Source organism: Aspergillus stella-maris, assembly GCF_047715825.1.
Source record: "Aspergillus stella-maris strain CBS 113639 unplaced genomic scaffold BDV14scaffold_22, whole genome shotgun sequence".
NCBI lineage: Eukaryota > Fungi > Ascomycota > Eurotiomycetes > Eurotiales > Aspergillaceae > Aspergillus > Aspergillus stella-maris.
The window spans coordinates 187,250-210,188 of NW_027396816.1; the positions used below are offsets into that span (position 1 = coordinate 187,250).

The 22,939-nt window shown below is 50.1% G+C and overlaps 7 protein-coding genes and 1 non-coding gene across 8 annotated transcripts; 6 read left to right on the top strand and 2 right to left on the bottom strand.

Annotated features, from left to right (window-relative positions):
* Positions 1 to 545: 545 nt before the first annotated feature.
* Positions 546 to 1,512, top strand: BDV14DRAFT_199424 (uncharacterized protein; the record flags this gene model as incomplete). Its single annotated transcript, XM_073773255.1, has 2 exons — positions 546 to 639; positions 1,187 to 1,512. The coding sequence occupies 2 exons, from the start codon at positions 546 to 548 to the stop codon at positions 1,510 to 1,512; spliced, it is 420 nt and encodes a 139-aa protein (XP_073628936.1).
* Positions 1,513 to 1,828: 316 nt separating this feature from the next.
* On the bottom strand, positions 1,829 to 1,932 carry BDV14DRAFT_t68. The gene has a single exon. It is a non-coding gene; the product is annotated as a tRNA-Arg (tRNA).
* Positions 1,933 to 2,896: 964 nt separating this feature from the next.
* Positions 2,897 to 10,394, bottom strand: BDV14DRAFT_199425 (uncharacterized protein; the record flags this gene model as incomplete). The annotated part of the gene is made up of 4 exons (XM_073773256.1): positions 2,897 to 2,941; positions 3,005 to 6,803; positions 6,857 to 7,310; positions 7,361 to 10,394. The coding sequence occupies 4 exons, from the start codon at positions 10,392 to 10,394 to the stop codon at positions 2,897 to 2,899; spliced, it is 7,332 nt and encodes a 2,443-aa protein (XP_073628937.1).
* Positions 10,395 to 11,860: 1,466 nt separating this feature from the next.
* On the top strand, positions 11,861 to 13,271 carry BDV14DRAFT_189251 (S-adenosyl-L-methionine-dependent methyltransferase; the record flags this gene model as incomplete). Its single annotated transcript, XM_073771169.1, has 4 exons — positions 11,861 to 12,031; positions 12,115 to 12,244; positions 12,310 to 12,433; positions 12,506 to 13,271. The coding sequence occupies 4 exons, from the start codon at positions 11,861 to 11,863 to the stop codon at positions 13,269 to 13,271; spliced, it is 1,191 nt and encodes a 396-aa protein (XP_073628938.1).
* Positions 13,272 to 14,246: 975 nt separating this feature from the next.
* Positions 14,247 to 16,164, top strand: BDV14DRAFT_208450 (phosphotransferase enzyme family protein). Its single transcript, XM_073775400.1, has 4 exons — positions 14,247 to 14,411; positions 14,460 to 14,752; positions 14,809 to 15,187; positions 15,235 to 16,164. The coding sequence occupies exons 1-4, from the start codon at positions 14,300 to 14,302 to the stop codon at positions 16,140 to 16,142; spliced, it is 1,692 nt and encodes a 563-aa protein (XP_073628939.1). The 5' UTR covers positions 14,247 to 14,299; the 3' UTR covers positions 16,143 to 16,164.
* Positions 16,165 to 17,218: 1,054 nt separating this feature from the next.
* Positions 17,219 to 18,987, top strand: BDV14DRAFT_199428 (uncharacterized protein; the record flags this gene model as incomplete). The annotated part of the gene is made up of 8 exons (XM_073773257.1): positions 17,219 to 17,242; positions 17,306 to 17,441; positions 17,505 to 17,683; positions 17,740 to 17,776; positions 17,845 to 17,912; positions 17,964 to 18,346; positions 18,423 to 18,493; positions 18,584 to 18,987. The coding sequence occupies 8 exons, from the start codon at positions 17,219 to 17,221 to the stop codon at positions 18,985 to 18,987; spliced, it is 1,302 nt and encodes a 433-aa protein (XP_073628940.1).
* Positions 18,988 to 20,770: 1,783 nt separating this feature from the next.
* On the top strand, positions 20,771 to 21,614 carry BDV14DRAFT_208452 (alpha/beta hydrolase; the record flags this gene model as incomplete). The annotated part of the gene is made up of 2 exons (XM_073775401.1): positions 20,771 to 21,187; positions 21,245 to 21,614. The coding sequence occupies 2 exons, from the start codon at positions 20,771 to 20,773 to the stop codon at positions 21,593 to 21,595; spliced, it is 768 nt and encodes a 255-aa protein (XP_073628941.1). The 3' UTR covers positions 21,596 to 21,614.
* A 453-nt stretch (positions 21,615 to 22,067) lies between these two features.
* On the top strand, positions 22,068 to 22,906 carry BDV14DRAFT_171876 (uncharacterized protein). The gene is made up of 2 exons (XM_073768502.1): positions 22,068 to 22,193; positions 22,253 to 22,906. The coding sequence occupies exons 1-2, from the start codon at positions 22,075 to 22,077 to the stop codon at positions 22,650 to 22,652; spliced, it is 519 nt and encodes a 172-aa protein (XP_073628942.1). The 5' UTR covers positions 22,068 to 22,074; the 3' UTR covers positions 22,653 to 22,906.
* Positions 22,907 to 22,939: the final 33 nt, after the last annotated feature.

Below are 22,939 nucleotides of genomic sequence, written 5' to 3' on the forward strand. Positions count from 1 at the left end.
CTAGCCACGGATGAGCTCGCAGTCACAAGCACATTGAATTATAGAGTGAAGATGACCGCCATCGAGGCTTAATTTCAAGCCCTCTCCGCCGAGCCTCACTATCCCACGCGTCATTGCACGGCCCCAACGTGGCAAACCACCAGAACGCCTCGATCGACAAGAGAACCTGCAGCCAAGAGCACGGTCACGGCCTATCAAGGCGCCACGACTGCTCAATCTGCGGGGCGTAGTCCTACTCTGGCCCTCATTCTTAGCAATTGCTACTAGTGAGGGAGGAGCGAACCTCACAGGCTGTGCCTGTTACACTGTGTCCCCTGACCTTTTGCCTGCGCCATGACGCCTGCATCAGTGAGCTCATGGTGAAATCTCTCGTTGTCTTCCGATTCTTACCCCTTTTGAATAATGTGAGCGTTGCAGTGCTTTCTGGTTTCAAGGTTCGAGTTGATTTCGAGCGACTCCATTTACATTTCTCGCGGCACATTACTATCATCCATTAGTACCTTGATCGAACCTCGCATTACTCCCAGACTACCAGGAATTCCGTCATGACCAGCGAGGTAATCGTTACGATCCAATCGCCGACTACCTACTTCGCGACGGATAGTGCTGTGCTCGGATACTATTCAAGCGGTCCAGTCGGTGCGTGCAGCAACATAACCACTACTGTTCCCTCCCCGTCTGACACTTCATCCCAGTCACCTCATTCAATTGCCATCCCGACGCTACTGTTACCACCAGCAACGGCCGAGCAGGATGCTGCCCAGAGAGCGAAACAGAATGTAACATGCGGCAGTCGTGCGATAGGAATACCCTCGTCCACCAAAATGGAGGCAGATTTACCTGGTAAATACCTTAGGCATAGTGACACACCCCATTGGAAACCTGGGCCGTCGTCGTGAAATTGTTCGTTATACCTTGTAGATTATAGTCAACGGATCAACATACGGAAACAGCAGCGATGCTACCAAGACGTGTAGTACGCGGACCCTGTATGATGGCGTGGGGTCTCTGGGTGGGGACTGGTCCGTCTCGATGATCCATTGCATGGCCGAAAACGATTTAACTTCAGCGTTGTACTGGACTTTGCCTGGAATACGATATATACAACAGTTTCAACAGGTATTTCTCCTACGTATGCCTTTTATGATCTTCTTCACTTCAGACTGACAATCGTTGGGCGTGATAGTGACCGACAGCGCTGGCATCCCTAGAAGCACGATTACCTTGAGCGATGGCGCCACTCAACCGACTGCGACTAATGAACCCAGCGTAGAAGACGGAGAAGACGAAGGCTCTGATACAGACGTGAGTGCAATCGCAGGAGGTGTTGTCGGCGGGGCTGCCGGCTTTGCCATGATATTAGCAGCATTGTGGTTCTATCTGCGGAGGAAGAGACAAAAGGATGCAGAAATAAGGGAAATTGGACTTGGGTATACTGGACGAGAAGGCAAGGGTGGCAACCCTCGTCCGAATCCGGTCTTTGAAATGGAGGCGGAGTCTCGTGCGGATTAGGGGTTCGAAGATGATCCATGAATCAGGGGTAATGAGGCTAGGTGGGGGATTCGGAAGGCCTTGACTGTTAAGATTGGTAGGCTTATATATTTCTGTATATGTAGTATGGATATAGTGGACTGGACCAAATTAGCTTCCAGTACAGTGTGTTTGTGGTGACCTTATCTTCACTACAACATGGTATTACAAAGTCCGTCAATGGAAAGTAAGAAAGCCATTTTTGCAGACAGCATCCAACACCGAAAAAATTTACTTCAGCAGAACCACACAGCTCCCGCCCCGTGGATGCGAAGCCTTCCAGCCAAACGAAAAAAATTGACCGAGACGGGACTCGAACCCGCAATCTCAAGAAGGTGTGTCTTTCATCTCCGGAAGGACAAAGCACCGAAATCTTGCGCCTTACCATTAGGCCACCCGGCCGTGGGTTGTATATTTAATTTAAATAGTGTTACATACGCAAACACAGGAATCACAGGTATGAAATTTGAAATGGCAGGTTATAGAGGTACAAGGTCGGTAGAGCATGTGTCGGACGTATAGGCTAGAGTTGTGAGAGGTTCGTTTGAAGGGCCTCGCTGGAAGCAGGGCCGTCGTGCTAGGTCGTCTGATCTACCCTGCCGTGTTCACCAATTGGGACCCTTTGTCGAGAGAGCAAAAAGACTGAAGGTTGAAGTCACCGAGGCTAGGCCGTCATTCTGGCGGCGCTAGTCCGGGATGAGCGCATTCAGCGACCCGGAAAAGTCAGAGCCCAGGCAAAAGGCTCTCCTGCGTACAGTGCCAGAGCGCCGTCGAGACTTGTATGCCTGGTTGGAATTGACACCAGAGCAGGAAGAGCTGATGGTCTCGTAGTCACTCATGCCTCGCAACGAGATGTGGATAAAGCAGTATCGCGAGATGAAGAATATCCATCACAACTGAAAGAACAGTTTCACCGGTTAAGACATGGAAACTGTTGTAGAGATCAGTTAGGCTGTTATTGTTCGTCCATTCATGGACGGGCAGGCGCGACCTCGCACCTACGGTTGGGTACGTAGCCCTAATTGGAGACCTGGACGACAATATGGTTAGGTCAGAAGTGTACGATAATGGGTTGTCTTTAATGAGCTCGAGCAATGATATTGTCGCATATAGTATGACTGCTTGGGACAGGCCCCTTAGCAGTCCATAATCCGGAGAATAGGGCTGGTTGACTGTGTCGGACATATCCGACCAAACTTGTCGTCGAGTCAAAAATATATATCATTCGCGACGTCACCGCGAACTAGGTACCAACAATTGGATCGATTACAGCACCTCTAAATACCTCCGAGATCAAACCTGGATTTTCGCTATCTTAACTTTATCTTTCATTATCTTCCTAGTTTGTAGGTAAAGCGCCTTTGCCTTACACTCCCAACAGCTCAACAAGCTCCGAAACCCATTCACCCATCTAAACATCCAGGTTAGCACACCAGAACAACCAAGACATGATACCGAAAGTAGATAAACATACCGTAGGGGTTGGCAGAACAACCGTAAAATGATTAGAGTCAGCCCTCACAACATCAACATTCCCCGCGCCCAACAACTCATCCCACCCAAGCGGCCCGTCATCAACCCTGTCATCCAGAAACCAAGTTGCAATCTTCATCTCTTCAGGTGAGAGATTCAGCGCATGGAGTTTATCTTGCGAGTTGGAAATGTTCAGTCCGTGGCGAGCCGAGACGAGAATTGTATGTGGCATTTTCAGACCGGGGAGTTTGGTAATTTTATAAAGCTTTAGTTGTTTGCGGGATAGGGTTATGCCGTCTTCGCCGCTTGGTTGGGATGTTGCGTTTACGGTATTATCGTCATTGTCTTTGCTATTTCTCGTGTTTCTTCTGGATTTGGTGAGGTTGACACCGGCTGGGAGGTGCGCGTGCATATACTCGAATAGATTGTCTGGGTGGTGGGTTGCCCATGTTGGACACGCCGTGTCGAATAGTATTAGCTTGGTAACTTCATCTTCTGCTTCGAGCAATTGCCGCGCAACCTCGTATGCCACGAGTCCGCCGAAGGAATAGCCGCCGAGCAAGTAAGGTCCCTTTGGCTGGCGACGTTTGATCTCCGCTAGGTAACTGGCAGCCATTTCCTCAATTGTTGGAACATCATCACCGACCGTTCTGTGGTCGATGACAGTAAAGGGGCTGTTAAGCGCATATACCGATATTGGAAGACCTGTCTGTGCCAGGTGTTGTCCAAGCGGGTTAAAGACTGTTCCATAACCACGCCCGTCTGGGGCAAGCCACAAATTGACATGCAAAGGGGAGGACTTGTCTCCTTGGGATACAAGAATAGAGGTGGTGCTTGTAAACCATGATCTGTCTTTGTCTGGTTGCGGTAGTGGTGCGGCGACGCTGACAGTCGTACGAACACTCCTTGACTCCCAGCTTGAACGCCCCGACGAGTCAACGTGCGTAGGACTGGCTACCTCTGAACTAGGGGTCCGTGGTTCGCCGGCATCATCTGAAGGTGACCACACAGTTGAACCGGGTGAAGAAGCACTAGGGGTAGCCAGCCCCAGTGCGCCGCCCACAAGCTCACAGAGAGACTGGACATCATCAGCAGAAGCGAAGTCGATTGACGATATTTCAAGACCGAGAGCCTCGTTAATGTTGCTGACAATCTCTGGCGCAACCAAAGAATCTGCCCCGAGCTCCTCTAGTCGTGAACTCAGTTTTATCTCATGAGCTTCAAGCTCCAGTGATCTGGAAAGAACGTCTAGGACAGCCTTCTGCCACTGCTGCGGAGCACCGGGACGAGATGCAGAGATTGAAACTTTGTCTTCGATGCCAAAGCCCAGTCGGGAAGCAATGAAGTCACATAAAGATGCAACATCCTGAGCCAAGAGAAAGTCATTTGTCGAGATCTCGACGTTTAGCTTGTCGTAGAGCGCGAGCAGAATCTCAGGGGTTACCAGGGAGTCAATACCCAGTTCCTCCAGCCTTGAACTCATTGTAATTTCATGAGCTTCGAGCTCAAGAGAGTTACCAAGAACAGCAATGACAGTGTTCCTCCAATCTTTCGGTAGATTAGGGTCAAGGTCAGATGCGCTGTCAGTTCTTCTGCTGTCCTCGACAGTGGTGCCGCGCTTTCGAGAAGCAATGAGCTCACATAAAGATCCGACAGTCTGCGCGGAAAGGAAGTCACTGGTAGAAATATCGACATTGAAGCGGTCCTTAATCCCAACCAGTATTTCTGGAGTCACCAGGGAGTCAATACCGAGATCTTCCAGGACTGCTCTCTCGGTGATTTCTGCAACAGGGACGTCCAGAGACTTGCTGAGGATTGCTGAGACACCGTCGATTATGTCGTTGTTCGCAACAGTCTTTGCCTTGCCTGAGCTCTGCGGGCCTGAAATTGGTAAGCTTTCCGCTCTCCTCAAGGCTGAACTGGGTTTCGTCCCAGCTAGTGCTTTCGCCAGCGAGGAGCGAGGAACCCTCGTGAACTTGATGCCTTTAGCAGACCACACCAACTCTTGATTAGAGCAGTCAAAAGCAAACAGGTTCAACGAAACATCCTTTTTGTTGTCTTGTACAACCTCAGTATGTGCTCTGTACCTCTCGGATCCTAGGATCTGATCCAACGGCCCGACAGAACCCACGCCGGTGCATATGTAAGACAAGCTACCACTGGCGTCATCTGGATCATTAATTTCTTCACCAACGGGAACACGCAGAGTGTGCACGAACGCCCCGGCGACTTGGAAGAAATTATCAATCAGAGGTACATCAACGATCCCTTTGATGGGCGCGGGGGAAACCTTGGTATCTCGAGGCATAACAATATCGCCTGCGGCTGAAGAGCCCTTGCCGACGAGGTACCGTAGACCTTTGTAGGGGGCAGAATATTTGGCCATTGTACTGAAGATCTTGTAAACCATGTTTCCGCGCAAGGCGTCGGTGTTTTGGTCGTCTTCAAGTAGTCTCGACATTTGCGTCCAGTGATCCCCTGTGCCTCTTTGTTGGCTCTCGTTGGTGTTCTCATGTATGGTGCCCGTACTGTGAGAGATGGGCCGCCTATCGCTTTCTGTGCCAATAGCAACAGAGATAAATTCGAAGTCCCAGATGCCCTTTGATCTCTCGGTGAGGGTGAGCTTGACTGATCGGGTGGCGTCCTCGTATAGAGTCATTGGCGCCTTTATCTGGAGATCTGTAACTGAAATCCTTTTCCCGCTTCCACTGTGTGTGTCTTTGCCATTCCGTATTAGTAGAAGGGCGTGGGTGGCTAGTTCAAGATACATCGCCGCGGGAGATATCGGAGTCCCAACCACAAGGTGCCCTCCAACCAGATCACGGTACCGTTGACTGCGGGTATCAATCTTGAAAGTCGAAATGTGGCTAGTTGAAGTTTGCAATGATGGAGTTTTGCGAACAATGTAAGGAAAGTCATTCAAGTTTTTGCTGCAATGCGGGCACTGGGCGTCGGCTACGTGTTTCTCGTTTTTCGCGCTTGTAGACGGCTTATATTCCAACCAGTGCCTCTGTTTGTCAAATCGATAAGGGGGAAGGTCCAAAGTGTTCCCTCTATCCGTCAGGTACATACGTCGCTGGCTCCCCTCAAATGGCCAGAAGCGTACGTGTACGGCACCTGTCTTCCACAGTGCAACAGTTGCATCTGCAAGAGACCGTCTGGGGTCTTTACCACTGAGTGGTATAAAAGTATGTTCAGCCTTAGGTTTGCTGTTACTGTGAGCCATGGCAAGCGCGTTTTGAGCCATGCCGACGATAGGGCCCCCAATTCCAGCTTCGAGAAAAGTGCATGACGATCCTAGCCGGTGGACGATGCGCTGGATCGCATCGCCGAAATACACAGAGCCGCGGGTGTTGCGCGCAATTATGTTGTAGCTGCCCTCTTCATCGCCAGTCTCCGCTCCTCGATGGCATGTTTCAAATGGGAATTTTGGGTCCTTGAATGGTATTGAAGCAGACAAGGTCGCACATTCGTCAATGATTCCATCTGCCATGGAACAGTGGTATGCGTGCATACCTCTCAGAACCTTGAATCGCAACCTGTTGTTTGCGTGCGATGGCTTGGACTTTTGTTCTTGCAAATATGCAGCAAGAATTTCAATGTCTGGGGTGCTGCCCGCAACCACATAGTTCTTAGGTCCGTTGTAGCAGGCAATTTCGAGGCGGGATTTCGGGTGCCCATTTAGAAAGAAAGACTGGAAATGCTCATCTGGCGTCGTCTTTGTCGTAGCAATGTCTGTCTCTATAGCAATCATGGAGCCAGTGTCGTCACCCCACCGGCGCTGGATGATAGATGCTCGGCTGTTGGTAAATTAGTTGGAATTTGAAATACAGTTTCCATCTTTTCCACATACCCTGTTACCAATCTCATCCCAGCTTCGAGAGTCAATGCACCCGAAACGGTCAACGCAGCCCATTCCCCAAAAGAGTGACCGCATATCGCCCGTGGTGCGACTCCAGAGTCCATCCAGGACATTCCGCAGGCATACTGAAGGCTGAAAAGAGCTGCATGACGAATGATCAGGCTAGCTTCCTCTGCATTTCTCTCAGTCTTATCGTTGCTTTGGATACCGTCAATGACGGACGAAATGATGCTGGGCAGACCAAGAGCATGGATGGCTTCTTCGCACTCTTCCAACCGCTTACGGAAGTATGGTGAAGTCTCATACAATAACCGAGCAGACGGCACGGTGTTCCCATTTTGTCCGCTGAAAAGTAATACGATAGGCTTTTTGCCCTTTACTTCACCAGAGGGATTATGGGATATGCGAGGATCAGGGCAGCGGAGCTGAGACCGGAAATCCTCCACTGTCATCGTTAGTGACAAGTCTAATATCTTGCAGCAGTCTGATTCTTACATGATGTTGCGGTTGTGGAAATAGTATATTGCAGATCTCGATTCATTTTCGTGGATAATGCGTAGGATAGGTGGGCCAACGATATGTTTTCCAGATTCTTGCCGATATACTTTACCAGCTCTGCACTGTATGCCAAGAGACTGTGTTCTGAGGCGGCAGAGATAAATATGGGCCAGCTGGATGCAGATGCAGGTATGGATGCGGTCTTGGATGCAACGGTTGGTCGCATCGAGAGCTGGGCAGGCGGCGGTGCAACAATCGCTGCAGCGTTATTGCCCGAAGCACCGTAGCTATTGACCATAGATAACCTCATATCGTCAGTCCAACCTCGCAGGGTTGTCGGTATGGCCAGATGGTCTGGTTCAAGGGCCGATATATTCGGGTTCAAGGTTTTGAAATGTGCCTGAGGAGGGATCTTGCCATGCTTCATCATGAGCAGCACTTTGATCAATGATAGAACCCCAGCAGCACCTTCAGCGTGACCAATGTTTGCTTTAATGGCGCCGATGTGCAGCGAAGTCTCCCGACCACCCTCAGACCTGCCCAGCACTTGCCTGATCCCTTCGACTTCAGCGGGGTCCCCGGCGCGCGTACCAGTTCCATGGGCTTCAACATAAGAAATATCCCTCGCAGCGACGTTCGAACGGGTGAGCACATCCTGATAAAGCGCAATTTGACTAGCAAGAACTGGATTGGTGATGCTGGTACCGTTGAGGTTCTGATTATTACCTGTCGATAGTAACACCCCTTGAATGTCGTCTCCGTCATCCAGCGCCTTCTGTAGAGGCTTCAAGGCAACAACACCAACACCTTCACCACGGCAGTAGCCATCTGCCCCCGCGTCAAACGTTTTGCAAGCGCCTGTGTTGCTGAGGAACCCGCCTACTCGCATGGCGTCAAAGAGGACCATATTAGTGATCAAGTTGACACCGCCTGCAACTGCACGAGTGCATTCGCCTGTCTGTATAGCGCGACATGCCTGGTGAATTGCTACCATGGACGACGAGCAGGCCGTATCAATAACGTGGGACGGCCCAGTCCATCCAAAGTAATGGCTCAGACGACCTGCCGCAAAGGATCGTAGCATTCCTGTCCCAGTATAGGGTGATGGCGCATGCGACCCTAGGTTAAGAGTATAGTCCGGTGCCGTCATACCAATAAAGCAACCAGTGATGTCCTTGCTGGATGTAAATTCATGAGTCTCCGGTTTGCATTGGTCATGCCCGACCCAGCCTGCCGCCTCGAGAGCGTGATATGTGGTTTCGAGAAGGAGCCGCTGGTGCGGGTCGAGGGCTGCTGCTTCCCTCTTGGACTTTCCAAAGAACTTGTGATCGAAGCCTTCGATATCAGACAGGAAGTTTCCCCAGGACTTTGCTTTCCCAGCTGCTTCTGGAAAACGCGTTTCGTCGACTTCACGTACCATACTCGACCCGCTCTCGAGAACCCGCCAGAGATCATCTTCTGTATCTCCAGCAGCCGTTCGACAGGCCATGCTAATTACTGCCACTGAATTCTCCGGATAGTCGCTAAAGACCTTTCTGACTCTCCGAGGAGTAATATCCTCCAGTATCTGGTGTCGCAGCGGTTCGCCTTCTTCAATCTCCAACGCTCGCACCACCGCAACATGGTCAGTATTGCGCTTTAGAATACGGCCCAATACATCTAGTGCCTGATCCTTGTTGATGAAAGCGATCCCTCGATCTTTCATGCCCTTGGTAACCATTCGCGTTGTTGACTTGCTCTGGGCCAGCATACCGACACCTTCCCAACTAGTCCACTGAATCGAAATACATTTGTCTCCTTGACGCCTTCTGCGGCTGGCCAGCCCATCCAAAAACGCATTGGCTGGTGCATAGGACATTTGGCCTGGAAATCCGACCAGTTGCCCGATCGACGACATCAGGACGAAGAAATCCAAAGATTCCGGAGGGAACATGGCGTCCAAGCATAGAGCTCCAGTGACCTTTGGCGCAAAGACGCTGGCGATATCTTCTCTTGAGCACGTCTTGAGCGTGTGGTACCCGGCAATGCCGGCCGCATGTACAACCCCCTTGACAGCTGGAATCTCCCCGAGTCCATCAATTGCGTCTCTTAGCATCTCCTCTGCTCCAGAAAGGCCGAGGTCGACGGAAAGGACATGGACTCTAGCACCTTGGGCTTCAAAGCTAGCTATGCGCTGAATGAGGCTCTTCGAATTCGCGCCTATAGATTCTCCTGCCGATGGAAGACCTTTACGAGCAACAAGCAGAAGGGTACGAGCACCATGCTCCACCATCCAGCTTGCAATCTCGAGACCAATGCCTTTCGTTCCACCTGTGATCAGATACGCAGCGTCTGGGTTGAAATCCAATTTGACCCTTTCGGGACCTCCATCTGATTGGCCTTGTTCCAACGGCTTCAGTGATGCTATCATCGGCACCGTCCCTTTCTGACCTTCAATCGCACAAATCCTGATAACATCAAAGCCCTGTGCATGCTTGATAGCGTGGAGAGGAAGCTCGGTATCCGAATTATTCCCAAGTTCAAACAGTCCACCGAATATCTCTGGTATCTCCATCTTCAGCACACGTGCCAACCCACGAAGAGGCGTAAGAGCAAGCTCGCCTATCTCCTCCGTTTGCGGAACGAGAGAGAACAATTTGACGGGAAATATGGCCCGTCCAGCGGCAGAGGACATGGAATTTAAGATCTGAGCGACGGCGGTCAAGCTCACGCAGGCGCTGACAGCGGCATCGTAGACGTCGTCTTGCGTGGACGCGACAGGGGGGATATATACGACTATCGTACTGGTGTTCGATGGCTTTAATGTTCGGCTCAGCTCACGAGGGTCGTTGACTGTCAGGGTGTTATAACCTTCGTTTCTGAGTTGCGTGCAGTAGGCTGATATCCTTTGGCTTTGATCCGAATTTGTGGAGTCGTTTGCTGCGTCCTCTGTTCCACCAGCCACGAATACCACTTTGTCGAAGCTGAGTGTTTCATCAGATAGCGTAGCGGGCGTCCAGCGGACTTGGTGTAGGAAACTGGCGGTCGTCATGGCTAGTAGGTAGGACGCAGGGCCTGGCCAATTAAGCGGCAAGAAACACAAATCAGAACAAGATCTCTAAGTTTCAATATAGATAAAACCGGTTCTATACACCAGTAAGTGTTGTATAATGTTAATTGACAGACCAGAATTTGAATCCAGTCCCAGGCAAAAGCGCGAAGCTTTATCTACGCAGACAATTAGGGTTTCAGGCCAGTGCTACCTACCCCAGTACAACATCGCAATGGGAGGCCTGAGACCGAAGAATGAATCCCTGCTTCACGGGTGTACAAAATCCAAAAGTCCATAAATCTCGCAACCGCGTACACCGGAGTATACCGTGATTACAGTGGTATTCGCCAGATCCATGTTCACATGGCCCTTCTCCTGTCGGAAACGCATGTGTGATTGTCCGCATGGCCCCTTCCCCATGCCATCGTGCAAAGAGGCGTCGTATTCTCACGAGCAAGAAACTCCGTAGGATGTATACACAGTATGTCCGGTCTGCCTTGACCTGGGCTTATCCCTCTTCAACGCGGGGTCCTTAGTATCGAGGGGTATAGAAACTACTGGGGACACCGGGACCGAAATAGTATTAGTATTGGCAGGAACAGAACATCACTGATGCATGATTCTACCAGTGGCAAGACATAGGGCGTTACGTATGCTATGCTGTTCTGCTTATTCCGCAGTTTTAGTTTCTCCTGGTTATGTATAGGTGACAGCTGATTTGATTGTTTCCACATAATCAACAAGACATATGGCTCTACAAATCATACCTGACCCATTATTCGAAGCTACGTGCTTGCCATACATTCATGGTATCGTGCTTCTCCAATGTCAGGGGCTCGATGCACAAATATAGAAACTTGCAGGCCCAGTAGACTTATCACGAAGCGCGCGATGGGGGAAATCAACCCAATATGAATCTGACTTGGGTTCCCCTCCATCGGTGCTATCAGTTCCACGCAGATCAGCTAATCTCAACCCGCGCGTACCATTAAACCGGCTGCAACGTGTTACCCGAGATAGGGCTACCGCTGTGTAACGGCGTGCGCTGTGAAGAACCCCAAATACTCCGACTCCGCAGGGCTCGTCACACGGGGGGTACTTCTCCGCGTCTTTCTAGTAAAGCACTACGCGGCAATCTGACGGTATCTGGTTCATCCGGTCTCTACGCTTGCTAATTCTATTTGGGCCCTGTTTACAGTCGAGAGACGGCCGCGATGCCCGTCGCAGGCCGATATGCGGAGTAATTATTCTCTGCTTACAACAAAAGCAATTCGGGGGCCAAGGACGTAACTGGGGAGCCCTGAAAGGTTTTGTACTATGCGAGTAAGGAGCTATAAATAAAATTGAGTATTTGGCCTTTCTCAGACCCACGAGCCATCAGCTTTCTTACATATCTGGTGAAGACTCTTATGATATCAACCTCCGACCAACTAATTCTGTGATTGCTACTACCCAACCAAACCACAATGGAGCAGCGTGAGCAACCAGCGAGCTCAACTGTTGCCATCCTGAACGCCATCCAGCTCGAGGACTTTACCAGCAATGTCGATCGTCACAAGACCCTTGTAGCGGCGTCTGCTCTAATCAGCCGCCTCGAGACCCCGTTGGAGACGACGGAGAGACTGTGTATGCACGAGGTATTTCGGCCCCTCTGTTATTAGAAGTATCCATCTTTGAGCAGCTGGCCTCTCTCCACACTGTGCTAAGTCTATGGTCGCAGCCCGCACTAGGAGCCTGTCTCAAAATCGCCAAAGACCTCGACTTGTGGGGAAAATGGCATGAACATGGCGATGAACCGCTGGATAGCAGCAGTTTGGCGGCGATGGTTGGATGTCAGCCTGATCTACTCGGTTAGCATTCCTACTCTTTTTACCTTTGATTCGGTTGAATAACAACGCGCCTTGATACCGTGTAGTTCGAGTTCTCCGACATTTAGCAGCGAACCATGTCTTGGAGCAGGTCTCTGGCGACACGTTCAAGCCCACCCGCTTCTGGCGCGCTCTTTCTCAACCTGCGGTTGGAGAATGTATCAATTTCCTGTAAGAAGTTGTTCTCGGCATCGTGATTCTTCACTTAGTTCACCTACTGACTAGATTAAATTGAGACTAAAGCTACGACCTGTCCATCCCAACCTTCTTCAAAGCCCCCTCATTCCTCCAATCGACAAGCTACGCGAATCCGACAGATGCCAAAGCCGGTATATTCCAAGCCGCGAAGGCGAATTTTCCCGGTGACCTATATGCCTACTTAGCCGAGCATCCGCGCGAGGGCGCCTCATTCAACTCGATCATGACCGGCGTGGCAGAAACGCTACCAAGCTGGACCGACATGCTCCCTGTTCAAGAACGGATCCTGCAAGGAGCCGATACAGATCCGACGTCTCCGCTCATTGTCGATATAGGCGGGAACGTCGGGCATGACACAGAGAGGTTCCGGCAGGCCTATCCGGACCTCGCAAGCAGACTATACCTGCAGGACCGCGAAAATGTGGTGAGCCGCGCGACGTGCGCAGACGCCGTCAACAAGGTAGCCCACGACTTTTTCACGCCGCAGCCTATTTCCGGTGCGCGGGTGTACTATCTCCATTCGATCCTGCATAATTGGACCGATGAGTCCTGCAAGCTGATATTGGAAATGGTTAAAGGCGCGATGAAGAGGGGGTACAGTAAGCTGCTTATCCATGAGCATGTTGTCCCGGAGACGGGCCTGCATCCGCATACAACTTCCTTTGACTTGATAATGATGGCTTTGTTTGGGGCTAAGGAGAGGACTGAGCCTGAGTGGAGGGCTCTGCTGGAGTCTGCGGGTTTCAAGATTGTGAACATTTGGACGTCTGAGCTGGCGGTACAGGCTGTTATAGAGGCTGAGTTGGCTTAGCTTATGGAAGCAATAGCCGTAGTGTTATGAAGAGCTCTTTGCCTTTTCTGTCTGTTTCTCCTGTCTTGGCTATATGAGGATCTCCTAGTCCATGCGGAAGTTGGGGGTGTTCCACATAGAGCATGGAACGTTGCCATGGCGCTAAGAACGGGTCGCTGTTAAAATAACAATACAATCAAATAGGTGCCGTTTGGATGCTATCACCGTGGTATATCCATGTATATCTAATAAAAAACCTTATTATTTCCACAGCTAAAGCTTTAACACCTATATTCTAACATTAACCTAAAGTCCACGTAAAAATGGCATTCTATACCTGATCAGAAGTTGATTCAACGAAGATTCGTTGAAGTCCCATTGAAATTGCGTATGTGAAAGACCCCCAACTTCTCCATGGGTTCAATGTGCGACTGCTCCCCGTGGAGGGGTGGAAAGCCCAGCTAGCTTTGAAGAACGCGACCGTCGAGGGCAATAGAACAACCTCAGAAAGCAAGGAATGACCATCCCAACCAATGTTACGTATTTCAGGAAGGAGCCAAGTAATGGGCGTTTATCTCGAGGAAGGCGTAATCACCTCGGTAGATGCTTTCCTAGGCGAAGTACGGCCCAACGAGACTAGATAAAGAACTACCACGGCCCAGAAGGACCGCATTTTTACCCTACGTGCTGAGAAAGAACTGACAGTCGGCACTCTCCTTGCGTTCTGGACCATGGCCCGGTCACTATGTATCTAACCTGCCGAAACATAGGGTTACGGTTGAAAGGAGGGATTTATTTGTTACTTGGCGGTTAACATGACCCAACGCAGAATGAAAAATTCCAGGCCATTGAAAATAGTTTATAATTTGTACCGCTAGGTTACAGAAACAACACAGTGCATTAATCATACGAGGAGGCGGGAGGAGGGGGTGGTCCAACGTCACGTGCCCATTATGCCAACCCAACATGAACACCTCCCAAGAAAACTGAGTTATCAAGCCACTCAACGCAGGTATATAAGCTGCAGACTGTCAGCAGATCTATAAGCGATGTCAGGTCGTGCATGGGTGCGCCTATCCTACTACGGTCGATCCAGATATCCGAGCCAGAGACGCGCATTGCACGACGCACGTCACGCCGGTAGCGGCGCCTGTCAAACAGGTATGAGCTCTCATACATGCGCCTTGACGTGTCACTGACTCACAATAGACTGGAACCTAAACGATGAATTGTTCAAGTTTACTCGCGGCCGCTTCATCGTCGACGAGGAGACTCTTCGTGCCCGAGAGGTCAGGTTCGACATGAATGAGCTTGCTAAGGTTGCGGTAGAGTCAATTGGCGCGTCGCAGTGTATTGCAATCAAAAAGTACCCAGATAGCATGCTTAGCAAGGTTTATCTTCTGTGTATGAATGATGGGCGTCAAGTCTTCGCTAAGGTGCCTAATTCGAATGCTGGAGTTTCACATTATACCACGGCCAGCGAAGTGGCCACGATGGATTTTGTAAGCATCTTCATCCCTATTTGAAGCCAGACATTCTGACATGCGTCGTACGACAGGCTAGAAACGTTATGGATACCCCGGTTCCCCGCGTTCATACCTGGAATTCGCGCGCCGAATTGCATCCTGTCAGCGCAGAGTTCATCATCATGGACAAAGTGGAAGGCGTTCAACTATCCCAAGTATGGGATACGATAAAGCTCCCAGAGAAGCTCCAAGTCCTTCTTGCGCTGACGCGTCTTCAAACACGCTGGCTCAGTGTTTCATTCTCACACTATGGCAGTCTGTACTATGCAGGAGACACGGATCCTTTGCCTGGTAGCTACTACGTCAAAGGCAAAACGGTCACCAGAGATTCAAAATTCACCCTGGGCCCAGCTACGGGGAAAGATTGGTCTGATGCTGGAAGATCAACCTTACATGTCGAAAGAGGGCCATGTATGCTGAGTTCTAGTATCGTTAATCGCCTGCTAACCACCTTGCAGGGTTTTCAGTAATGCAATATCTGCAAGCAATATCAACGCGAGAGACTAAGGCTATCCATTCGCTGAAGCCCCCGAAGCAAATAGCCATGTTTTGTGGTCCGAAGCTATACCAACCTAACATCGCGCAAAAGCTTTTTGCCTTAGAATATTACAACCAGATCCTCAATTATCTGATCCCTCCGAATACAGCAATCACTAAACCGCGGTTCTGGCATAATGATCTCCACGGCGACAACGTCTTCGTCAACCCCAAGAACCCACAAGTGATTACCAATATTATAGATTGGCAATCATGCCATATCTCGCCTCTCTTCAGCCACAATCCCGATCCCGGCTTCCCAGATTGGGATGGCGTAGAGCCTGAGACCCTAGACCTAGTCCCACAGCCAAAGCTCCAAGGCCTCTCTCCAGAAGAAAGATCCGCAGCTTTCCGCAAGTATTCTGTGCACAACCTCTTCATCGGATGGCGGAAGCTCATGCGCTCGAAGAACCCAGCTTTATATCAAGCGGTTAAATTCCGCAAAACAGCAGCCTACGGGTTGATATTTCTCGCCAATCACATCTTTGAATATGGCGAGGCACATCTGGAATCGCTGCTCGTTGATCTTAAACATACATGGAAGGAATTACCCGGCGTCCCCAGAGATGTGCCCTTTCCCTTTCACTTCTCAGATGCTGAGATTGAGCGGATTAAGCGAGCTTGTGATGGTGCCGTCGCAGGAACCGAGCTCGTTCAAGAGGTCAAGGAGACACTGGGTGAATTGTGGCCGGACAAGGGTCTTATTGAACATGAGCGGTATGATGAGTGTAAAGCAGCGCTTGATGAAATAAGAGACCAGATTTTGGATCAGCTCGCTGATACCGAGGAGGAGAGGGCTGAGTATAGGCGTCTTTGGCCATTTGATTAGGTCTTTCAATTTCACTAGCTCTCCTATAGTATTTTGCTTCCGGAGTTTATGACCGGGTTCTATCCCACGGGAACATTTATGCTAGCACCGTACAAAAGGAATGCGAGTGCCGAGCAGAGGCATCTGAGGATCCTAGTCACCTATATATGAGGCAGGACCACCCCGGGACCAAGTTCCTACTGGCTACAATTACCACCCCGTCAAGCTAATCTGGAATGTACGACTGTGGCCTCTGGGCTCTATTTATATGAAACATAACACCTGTTTCCACTCATTCGTTAACAATCAAGCACCCAAGGTCCTAGACTCTAGATATTGATAGCATTATTCATGAAAGGAAACAAATCGACACCTGCGCCCCACTTCGTCGACTCCAGTCAGTCCGTGCGCTTTGGTTCGGGTTCTGATGGATGGAGATATTAAGGGCCAGTAGTAAAACATCGCTGCAGTTTGCCTCGGTCTTGTTGTATCATTAATCAAAATATAATGGAACTCGGAAGCCGTTGTCCGTGTGGATCACAACGAGTCATGGCGCGAGCCCTAAGTGGGCAACAAAGCAAATTAGGCTTAAGACTAGATCAAACACGTACTGGCAGTCAACTTTAATCTGTGCAGATCGCCAGATTAAGATTTAAACAGAACAAAAACCCTGTTTTTCAAGTTCCTTGTTCAACCTTTACCTTCCTGTTTCAGACTCTGTAGTGTTGATCTCGAGATCGAGACTGTCGGCAGACCCATTCCATTGGATACTTCCTCTCAAATATTAAGTCTAGTCATGCTCCTAATGCAGCTACTCGTAGATCCGGGAACAAAAAGGGCTGACGAACTGTTTCATCACTTGGGGGCTACCTTTGAGATCGCAAGCTCCATGACTAGCAACCGTTGATTTTCTCGGTCGTTGTCCCATCAGACCCTAATCTGAGTTTATTGGCAAACCCCTTTCCTATTTAGCTTATTAGCACGGCTTCTTCACGGATGTTGTGGGGTTCGTAGCATTGCCCTACAAGTATCGTCCGTGTCCTGGTTGATCCGGTCCCTGAATCCACGTTTGAGCTTTGACAGGAGCTGTGAAGAAAATGGATCTTCTTCCTGACTGTGCCGTATGATAACTACTTCTACCAGGACAAATGTCCATATACGGCGACGCTGACTGATACCTATAGGTCGCCTGCATGGCGCAAACCGTTCCCTACTCGTCCTGCACCTTGACCGACGTCAATTGCATATGTACGAACCAGGCGCTTCAGGCGCAGATAACAGCCTGTGGTTTACAGATGTGCACTGTCAAAGACAACTTGCGTACGTGCCTCCATCTCGTCCGGTTATTCCATTTTCTCTAACCATCAAACTTGTGGACAACAGTATCCGAGCGAGCACTCTACTCCATTTGCGACTACCCGGTTACAGTCGACAATAATACCTTCAAAGTCGTGACTATTGTGGGCTTGGTTCTTTGCTGCATTGCCGTTGCTTTGCGTCTGGCCGCACGACTCCTTAGGGCCAACATTGGTCTTGATGATGCAACTGCTCTTGTAGCGCTGGTATGGAGTTTTCAATCTGCAATGCCAGTCATTTTGGCGACTAATCGCTTTTGCAGGCCAGTGTTATTGCAATCTCAGTCATTGGCTTGATCAGTAGGTCTTCGCTTTATTGTGAGATGCGAGGAAGTATGTATATACTTACAACCATCCCCCCTCCACAGACTCAGAGCGCGGACTAGGGAAGGACATTTGGCTCATTGCCTTTGATGACATCACTAAATTCCTACAAGTACGCTCGCCCGCATACCATTCGTAGATTGTCATCCACTAACCATCGCAGAGCTTCTTCGCCGTCGAAGCCCTCTACGTCGTAACCGTCGCCCTGACAAAGATCTCCATGCTCCTCTTATACCTCCGCCTCTTCCCCGGCGAACGTTTTCGCCTCGCTAGCAAGGTCGTTCTCGCATTTACAATTGCTTGGGGTCTTGGCTGCCTCTTTGCAACCATCTTCCTTTGCCGACCGGTTAGTTATTTCTGGCATATGTGGGATGGAGAGCATGAGGGGAGCTGTGGGGACCATGAGGCGCTGCTTTGGGGTGGCGCCGTGATTAATATTGTTCTGGACGTGGTGATCATTGTTCTCCCCCTTCCGACGGTGTTCAAACTACAGATGAAGGCCGAGAAGAAGGTTTGGGTGTTTGTTGTGTTTTTGGTTGGTCTCGTGTATGTGCTCACTCCCTTCCCAATCTTCTTGCATACCTAGCTGGGATTTGACTGATAAACTCGGTTCCTGATTCAGAGTCACACTCGTCTCCGTCCTCCGCTTCGTTTACTCCCTGCTAAACTTCGACATGACCGTTAACCCAACCAGTACGCACCCACCCCTGCTGCCTCACACAAGCATACCCTAAACAGATCCACTCGGAACAAACCTTTACCTCTAACATCCTCCCTCAACAGAAAGCATCGTCAAACCCTCCATCTACAGCATAATCGAAATCGACCTGTCCCTAATCTGCACCTGCATGCCCGGCATCCGCGCGTTCGCATCCCACATCCACACGCTTATCTTCGGCGAGCCGAAGACCCTGAAGAGCACATATGCCTCTGGCTCCAACTCCGGCTACGCATCTTCCCAGGGTCGCACGGGGAGCAAACGGACCCTTGTCCCCTCGCCCAGTGGAGATCGATCTGGGACATTTGATCTTGAGGGGGGTCCTATTGTCAAACGGGACGAGTGGGTTGTGTTGCGGGAGACGAGGAGTACGGGGAGTAGTCGGGGTGATTATGGTGGGTCCACGACGGGGGATGGGGATGGGTATGGGTACATGCAGGGGAGGTGGCTGGATCATGAGAACTTGTGAGGTGAATATGTGCTGAGGTAGATGGCAGGTGAGTTGGCTTAAATCTGGCAGTCGTTATAAATACGGATATATAAAAATATACATATAAATATATATAAATATCATCCGACCTACCATTTATTCCAATATACTTGGAGCATATAGTCCTGTAGGCCGGAATAATAGCGCAGTATCATGGTACCCACCCCCGATTCAAGCGATAGAGGGAATTAGGTGTAAAGGCCTAACTCGTAGTCACTCTACCCATCCAACGCTAAGAGGAAGCGAGGCTGCTATTGTGACTCCAGACCATCAGTGTCTGTTGTATAATGATCTCGCTCTTTGCCGTCCGGTGCATTTATATCGAGAGTTCAACTACCTACTGATGCGGCTGGTTGCTCCCCACGCATGCCGCCTTGCCGCTATCATAGAGAGACCCGTAAGGTCCTAGCCACAGGTCCATTGCCTATGTATAATTGACCGCGATAGTTGCATGGCATTGGCAACCCATCTGTAGAGGCCTTGCGCTATTGTCAATAGGATGGTCGTGAAGGAACGGGCGTCTCAATCCTTCCATGGCTGCGCTTTCATCCTGATGGACGACTACGTTGTGATAGAAAATATGACTAGACTCTTCAATCTTCCTACAGGGAAACTCGATGTGCTTTGCCCTAAGGACGGCCGATGGTCTAGGACTGAGACCCCGGCCAACTCTTGGCCCACTTTCACTGGGAATTGTGATTAAGGAGGAGAATGGAGACCTTAATCATGGCTATCGTTGCATCATAGAAGCATTCGTGGGCCATCAGGATCTGCATCGTTAGATCGGACTCTTGCTTCCACCAGTGGTTTGAAAAAGTACCTACCTTTGAGATCATCACGAAATTCTCGGCCACGAGAGTCTCAGCGTGCAAGCCCATTCCATAATGGATCACTGGTCATGGTACCGAGAATATGTAAGTGTTTGAGGTCTTCCGTAAGTTGGAGCTAAACCTACACGCCAAAGTCAAGCCAGCTTCTGCAAAGAGGAAAAACTAGAACTTTCGTTTAGTTGTACTCACACCGACAACGAAGCAGTATCCATACCAGAGAAACCAGCATCTCATAATCGTCGATCCCGAGTTTTAGACCCTTCTTCCACTGCGCTACAAAACGCAACGCAACAAAAACTGCAGCCAACACAGTTATCCCTATCGTTGCCCTTCGGAACTCCGCCTGTCGGCTCTCGTGAATATTTGAGGACATGATGCCCAGCACTTTGACTAGATACCGAACAATGCTAGAGGATTGAGAAGTTGTCAGATGAACATGGCTGTAGATATGGAGAGGCGAAAGGGGGCATAACATGAGGTAGGTGGTACATACCTAGCCGTCATTCTTTGTCCTTTGCACTTCTCATGACTTGGCACGCTGGCGGATAACGGCATCCGAATAGACACTTTGACGAATCGGCACTAAATGTCCTATCTACAGCGGAATGCGACTATAACAAGCAATGTGATTTGTGATGCTCAGCTGTCCTTTCCCATGCCACGGTAGGATCAAATGGAGGGGTTAATACCGGGATGTACACCGTTGATTCGACGATGCGGTATCTGACTTAACCACTCAACACCGCTTAAGCCATTTACAGACAAGTGGCACTGCCAGCATGTCGATCTTTGCATTGGAGTAAGCCTGGGACTGATTTTTGGGGCTTGCAGCAGTTAGCGCTATTACCAATGCTGATTGAGAAAAAACCTCAAAAAGGCGGGAAATCCTTCAAATGTTTTCTGCAGATTCTTATAATCAGGACCTTGCGGAAATGGCGACGACCGGGAACCCGATTTTTGTTTTCATACCGGGCGCATGGCACACTGCCGATACATTCGATGAGCTCCGCAGCCTGATGGCAGAGCAGGGTCTCGATTCTGAGGCCATTGCCACGCCGTCTGTGGGCGCATCTCCACCAGTAAAGGGCTTACACGCTGACATCGAGTATACCAAACCCATCTTACAAGGGGTCGTTGAGAATGGGCGCCAAGTAGTCGTCGTGACGCATTCCTATGGCGGGATCGTCGGGGCGAGTGCCGTGGAGGGATTAGGGTATACGCAGCGAACAAAGGCCGGTCTGTCAGGGGGTGTAGTCATGGTGGTATGGATGTCATCTTTTGTCGCAAAAAAGGGACAGTCCGTGCTTGATCTCCTTGGTGGAAACTGGCTTCCATGGATGTTGTCCAAGGTATCTGCCGAGCGTTTATATCACATTAAATGTAGTACTGGCTGATCACAGACCTAGAACAACGACGGCTACCGTTACAGCTCCGAGCAAGAAACCGTCTTCTATAACGACCTCGAACCAGAGGAACAGCAGAAACGCATTGCCTTACTAAAGCCACAGCCTACACTGTCCTTTACCGAGCCAGCATTGTATGAGTCCTGGCATGATATCCCGTCCATGTACCTGTACTGCGACAAGGACCTAGGGCTTCCGTTGGACTTTCAGAAGTCTTTTGCGGCGACTTTGGGGAACCCTGTTAGTTTTCACGCTGACGCGTCGCATTCGGCGTTCTTGAGTCAGCCTGAGCAGGTCATTCAAGGGTTGAGGGTGGCGTTGGAGAAGGGAAGGAAACAGAGTGGAATTGTGTAAGGGAAAGACTGCTGAGGAGATAGAAATGCATGCGTACCTTCTCAAATCATGCACTATAGACAAGGAAGGCGGTCGCTCCTTCCCAATGCAAATGTCGAGTTCGTCCCTTGCTATAAGAGCCTGAGCTATAAACAAGCAATGTGCGAAGCACGTCCGGGTCGGGTGGAGCGACATTGTTTCTTTCTATACACGTAGCCACCAAGGCTGCTGCAGTTGCACGGCATCATCAAACATATGGATCAGTGAAATTGCTCTCCAGACCGGGTAGTTGGGTCAAACAAATGATGCAGAAGAGACCTTCAACAATATACTACTAACTACTCCATTGACCCGGTAGTACGCTAATGGCTTAACCAATGCCAAATCAGAATAACGCCAAGATGGCTAAGCTAGGGTCAAGGCTGCTGCCTAGTCTGAGGCCAGATTCAAGAGGCTCTCGGTTCGCTGTCTGGTAGTTCAAGTACGCCTGTCTAGACACCATGGCCCAACAAGGCAACAAGGTCCCCGGCAACAACGACGCCGTCTACGCCAACGTCCCCAAGGAAGACCAGCTATTTAAAGTCGAGTTCCTCGAGGTTGCCCCGACTCCAATTCCCACGTAAGATCCTCTCTCGGTTCCTGGACAATGACAGCCTTTTGATATCCTGATGCACCTAGCGACCGCCTTTTCTTCATCTACCTGCGTGGTTTCATCCCCGAGTCGAAAAGGACAGAGCTGGGTCTTGCTAACGGGGCACTCACGGATGCGACGTTTGAAATACGCGCCTCGGTCGTCTACGAAGATGGCGGCCACGACAATGAAAAATCCTATACGTTTCCGTTGAAGACGGCCTCGTTCAACAACAACGCCCACATTGCCATTCGCGATGCTCGCGGAGATCAGGTCGACTACCTACCTAGCAGCGGTGGCGGTGGCATTCTAGTGGATTATTGGATTCCTTCCATGTTCATCGAGAGTGGTAGGTGGACCTTCACGGTCGACGCCAGACTTGGAGATGAGGGCAGGACGTGTCTGTTTGCTATGTCATTGACACAGTGGTTAGAGGGCAGGGCTTGAATTGTATTATGACCGTCCGCTCGTCGGGCTATAGAAGAATAGTACTCCTGTGCCTAGTCAACCATGAACAGCCGACTGAACGGATGGGAAGACCTGTTTTCCACACCCTGTGGTCGTATGTACTCTCCCTTCAACAATCAGGGCACATATGAGATGTATTATTGGAAAGGAGAGGCATTTCGATTGAGAATTCACTACAGACATGGCGGGCGGGGTGGCAGCTACCCTTCCCCTAACTCTAGTCTGTCTTCAAGGAACATACAATCTGTAAATGGACATGAAAGTAT

Bases quoted from the DNA above. Each gene is read 5' to 3' on its own strand.
- BDV14DRAFT_208450 (XM_073775400.1), top strand. From the start codon at position 14,300: ATGTCAGGTCGTGCATGGGTGCGCCTATCCTACTACGGTCGATCCAGA. The intron at 14,412-14,459 runs GTATGAGCTCTC...GACTCACAATAG, and splicing joins TAGCGGCGCCTGTCAAACAG to ACTGGAACCTAAACGATGAA. The intron at 15,188-15,234 runs GTATGCTGAGTT...ACCACCTTGCAG, and splicing joins ACATGTCGAAAGAGGGCCAT to GGTTTTCAGTAATGCAATAT.
- BDV14DRAFT_171876 (XM_073768502.1), top strand. From the start codon at position 22,075: ATGGCCCAACAAGGCAACAAGGTCCCCGGCAACAACGACGCCGTCTAC. The intron at 22,194-22,252 runs GTAAGATCCTCT...TGATGCACCTAG, and splicing joins GCCCCGACTCCAATTCCCAC to CGACCGCCTTTTCTTCATCT.